This window comes from Palaemon carinicauda, chromosome 42 (genome assembly GCF_036898095.1).
Source record: "Palaemon carinicauda isolate YSFRI2023 chromosome 42, ASM3689809v2, whole genome shotgun sequence".
In the NCBI taxonomy this organism is placed as follows: domain Eukaryota; kingdom Metazoa; phylum Arthropoda; class Malacostraca; order Decapoda; family Palaemonidae; genus Palaemon; species Palaemon carinicauda.
The window spans coordinates 6839422-6844421 of record NC_090766.1 but is presented as its reverse complement, the minus strand read 5'-3'; the positions used below and the strand labels follow the sequence as shown (position 1 = coordinate 6844421).

The window sequence follows — 5000 nt, the reverse complement described above, 5'->3', positions numbered from 1 at the left end:
ATCCAACCCCACTAGAAGCAAATTTCCCTTCTGTATACCCTTTAACCTTTCAGATCCAACCCCACTAAAAACAAATTTCCCTTCTGTACACCCCTTAACCTTTCAGATCCAACCCCACTAGAAGCAAATCTCCTTCTGTAAACCCTTCAACCTTATAGATCCAACCCCACTAGAAGCAAAGTTCCATTCTGTACACCCTTTAACCTTTCAGATCCAACCCCACTAGAAGCAAATCTCCTTCTGTAAACCCTTCAACCTTATAGATCCAACCCCACTAGAAGCAAAGTTCCATTCTGTACACCCTTTAACCTTTCAGATCCAACCCCACTAAAAGCAAATTTCCCTTCTGCACACCCCTTAACTTTTCAGATCCAACCCCACTAGAAGCAAATTTCCCTTCTGTACACCCTTTAACCTTTCAGATCCAACCCTACTAGAAGCAAATTTCCCTTCTGTGCACCCTTTAGCCTTTCAGATCCAACCCCACTAGAAGCAAATTTCCCTTCTGTACACCCTTTAACCTTTCAGATCCAACCCTACTAGAAGCAAATTTCCCTTCTGTACACCCTTTAACCTTTCATATCCAACCCCAATACAAGCAAATTTCCCTTCTGTACACCCTTTAACCTTTCAGATCTAACCCCACTAGAAGCAAATTTCCTTTCTGTAAACCCTTTAACCTTATAGATCCAACCCCACTAGAACCAAATTTCCTTCTGTAGACCCTTTAACCTTTCAGATCCAGCCCCACTAAAAGCGAATTTCCCTTCTGAACACCCTTTAACCTTTCAGATCCAATCCCACTAAAATAAAATTTCGCTTCTGTACACCCTTTAACCTTTCAGATCTAACACCTCTAGAAGAAAATTTCCCTTCTGTACACCCTTTAACCTTTCAGATCTAAGACCTCTAGAAGCAAATTTCCCTTCTGTACACCCTTTAACCTTTCAGATCTAACACCTCTAGAAGCAAAGTTCCCTTCTGTACACCCTTCAAAGCCCCAAAATTCAGCCCAAGTAACCAGGAGGACTCGAAACCAGTCTCAAGAAGACCCTCTAAACCAAACATAAGATATTCTCCTCCATACTCACTGCTAACGACCGAAGCTGGGATGCCCGGTGGCTTGAGTGTGGTCGCCGTCTGCTGCTGCGAGGCCACCAGAACACCCCGACCCGCCAGGCTGAAAAAAACCAGCCCGATGATCAGGGCTACTTCCGAAGCCGAGCCTCCCATCTTCTGCGAAGTCACCCGCCCCTGCCACTAATTGAGCGACACTTGTTGGTCTTGCGACAACTGTTGGTCTTTCAACACCTGTTCGTCCTTGTTCACAGTCACAATGGTATTTTATTCACCAGGCTTTCCCAGCACTGTTTTTAGAAGTCTGTGTTTCTGTATCTTTCTATAGCCTCTGGGTTTCAGCCTTCAGCCATGTCCCTGGGTTAAACGCAACGGCAGATGTGGATGCTTGTGGTGGAGGTTCTCGTCCTTTCACTGAAACCTAGAGCGAAATATTCATTTTAGTTATTGGCAAAGAACATCTTAAGATATTTATATACAATGGTAAAAAACAATAACTCGTTATATAAGATATTACAGGATAGTAGAATACCATTGTGTGATTAAGACAGAACTACATATATATAAAACGATTTATGTAGAAATTTGTGACATTTGGCTAGGCGCTGAGACCGGGAAGGTCCTTCATGGAAGATTATAAAATGACTGGGCCCAATTCATCTTTGTATAACAAAATTAGGCCTATTTGTCATACACTAAAAATGACACTCGTGTAAAAAAAATTACTCGTGGATTCTAGAATGTGAATATCATTCATACACCGTCATATATAATAAAATAAATTGATTTATTAAAATGAAGTGGCATACGCATGTCACATTAGGAATTTAGTATAAATATTGAGCGAAAGACAAAATTTCATCAATATTTAGCGCATTCTTCAAAACAAGCATAAAATAAGACTACAGACTTAGAAAAGGAAGCCGAAAGTTTGCAGAAAAGACATATAAGAAAATGAAGATAATTTTCATTTATCTATTTATCTTGAATACTTGGTCCTTTTTGCATATACAGATTCTATATACATCCTCAGCCCGTAACAGACGCCAGATGCCATTATTTTTTATTATTTCTCTTCCTCTTTTTTTTTTGTTAAAGTTTTTATAGTTCATATAGGAAATCTTTATTTCAATGTTGTTGCTGTTCTTAAAATATTCTATTTCTCCTCGTTTCTTTTCCTCACTGGGCTATTTTCCCTGTTGGGGCCCCTGGGCTTATAGCATCCTGCTTTTCCAACTAGGGTTGTAGTTTAGCAATTAGTAGTAGTAATAATAATAATAATAATAATAATAATAATGATGATGATGATGACGACAACAACAACAACAACAACAACAATAATAATAATAATATTGGTAAATCTCCTTTCCTTAAAAGAAAGACGCCAGAAAAAAAATGTACTGACTTAGAAAATCAATAATAGAAAAGCTTCTAAGACGAAATTATTCATCGCAAGATTTAATGTGCGGAAATAATTCTCAGAAAAAAATTATAATTTTTTTTTTGTATACTTAAAAATTTACATTAAAAAAACGGTAAAATGTCTGGCAACATTTATTCCAGGATTTTTACAGTTTTAAAAACGGATATATATATAAAGGAGTGATATTACGGTCACCAACCCGTAAAAAATAATAACAAAGTAAGGTAAAATTACGGTCGCCTGTATTTTACTGAAATACGGTCGAGAACAGTAGATTTTAACGAAGAATTTCCGATTAAAATCATTGACGTAGAGAAGTGATATTACGGTCACCAACCCGTAAAAAAAAGTAACGTAAAATTACTGAAATACGGTTGAGAACAGTATATTTGTATTATTATTATTATTATTATTATTATTATTATTATTATTATTGCTTGCTAAGCTACGATCCTAGTTGGAAAAGCAGGATACTATAAACCCAGGGGCTCCAACATGGAAAATAGCCCAGTGAGAAAAGGAAACAAGGAAAAATAAAATATCTTAAGAGCAGTAACAACATTACAATAAATATTTCTTACATAAACTACAAAAAAAAATAACAAAACAAGTGGAAGAGAAATAAGTTAGAAGTGTGCCCAAGTGTACCCTCAAGCAAGAGAACTCTAACCCAAGACAGTAGAAGGCCCTGGTACAGAGGCTATGGCACTACCCAAGACTAGAGAACAATGGTTTGATTTTGGAGTGTCCTTCTCCTAGAAGAGCTGCTTACCATAGTTAAAGAGTCTCTTCTACCCTTACCAAGAGGAAAGTGGCCACTGAACAAAGACATTGCAGTAGTTAATCCCTTGAGAGAAGTAGAATTGTTTGGTAATCTCAGTTTTGTCAGGTGCATGAGGACAGAGGAGAATATGTAAAGAATAGGGCAGACTATTCGGTGTATGTGTAGGTAAAGGGAAAAATGAACCGTAACCAGAGAGAACGAACCAATGTATTACCGTCTGGCCAATCAAAGGACCCCATAACTCTCTAGCGGTAGTATCTCAACGGGTGGCTGGTGCCCTGGCCTACCTACTACCTACTAATCGGAGAATTTCCGATTTAAATAACGGGCTTTTCTAACAGTGTACACCCCCATAACTCTCTAGCGGTAGTATCTTAACGGGTGGCTGGTGCCCTGGCCAACCTACTACCTACTAATCGGAGAATTTCCGATTTAAATAACGGGTTTTTTTCTAAGTGTATACTGGAACTGAAGCTGAACGTTTGCAATTTTTCCTTGAGAAGACAGCGTTTGTTTTCTCCTTCAATTAAATCGCAATATAATGAGATTCAAATGACCTACTTTCTCGCGTGCTTTTAAAACGTTATTCACTTAAAACAGAAGAGATTTCATTCAATAACGCGAATGAAGTGGAAAGACGTTATTCATAGTTACTTTAATGTAACAACTGTCTGTAAGTTGATTTACCCTTAGTTGTTTGTGATTATTTTTATATGTGAGAATTATATTCTCATGGAAGCTTGTTTAGGAAATTAGTGCCTTTTTAGGCTTTTCTGTAATAAAAATAATTTAGTTATTTACAATTATTTTTTCATGAATGCCTAATTAGCATATTAATGCTCTTTTAGAAACAAAAAATTTAAAAAAGAACAAAAAAATAGAAACGATACTATATTATTATTATTATTATTATTATAATTATTACTTGCTAAGCTACAACCCTGGTTGAAAAAGCAGGAAGCTATAAGCCTAGCCCAGGGGCCCCAAAGTGAGAAAAGTAAACACGGAAAAATGAAATATTTTAAGAACAGTAACAACATTAAAATAAATATTTCCTATATAAATTAAATTTTTTTAACAAAACAAGAGGAAAAGAAATAAGATAGAATAGTGTGCCCACGTGTATATTGAATTACAAGGTTTGACAAAGAAAATTCTTCAATCCGAAGTAAAAGATAAGTGTAAACAATTAATTTTTCTTTGACTTACTATTATCATTGTATATGATTATCTGCAAGTTAATTTGCTATTGATTTGGTATCAGCCTCTACGTTTAACATTATTAAATTTTTTTGAACGAATTAACATAACTTTGGCCTTGTTCAAGGCGAAGATGAAGGAAATTAGCATATGAAAATAATAATAATAATAATAATAATAATAATAATAATAATAATTATTATTATTATTATCATTATTATTATTATTATCATTATTAATATCATCATTATTAATATCATCATTATTATTATCATCATTATTATTATTATTATTATCATTATAATTATTATTATCATCATCATCATTATACCAAACACCTAGTCCACCTCGCAACGTTATTAAGCTCCTACCGTTCATGCGCTCTACTTTCGAGTGTGTTCAACATTAATTGCTCAAGTGGATTGATGCGTTCACGAATGGCGTAACGGTTCATTCAGTGATGCGGTGTTGCTATGCTTAAATGAATCCTGTGGCTCTACGGTTTCGGAAGAGGAC

The 5000-nt window shown here is 35.6% G+C and overlaps 1 protein-coding gene across 6 annotated transcripts in view; it reads right to left on the bottom strand.

The window, feature by feature from the left end:
• The window catches only part of LOC137633264 (protein masquerade-like), a 92580-nt gene extending 91086 nt beyond the window's left edge, over positions 1–1494 (bottom strand). For all 6 annotated transcript variants that reach the window (XM_068365469.1, XM_068365470.1, XM_068365471.1 and 3 more), the window contains exon 1: positions 1092–1494. In XM_068365469.1, the coding sequence (XP_068221570.1) occupies positions 1092–1233 (142 nt within the window). In that variant the 5' untranslated portion in view covers positions 1234–1494. The remainder of the gene's footprint in view (positions 1–1091) is intronic.
• Positions 1495–5000: the final 3506 nt, after the last annotated feature.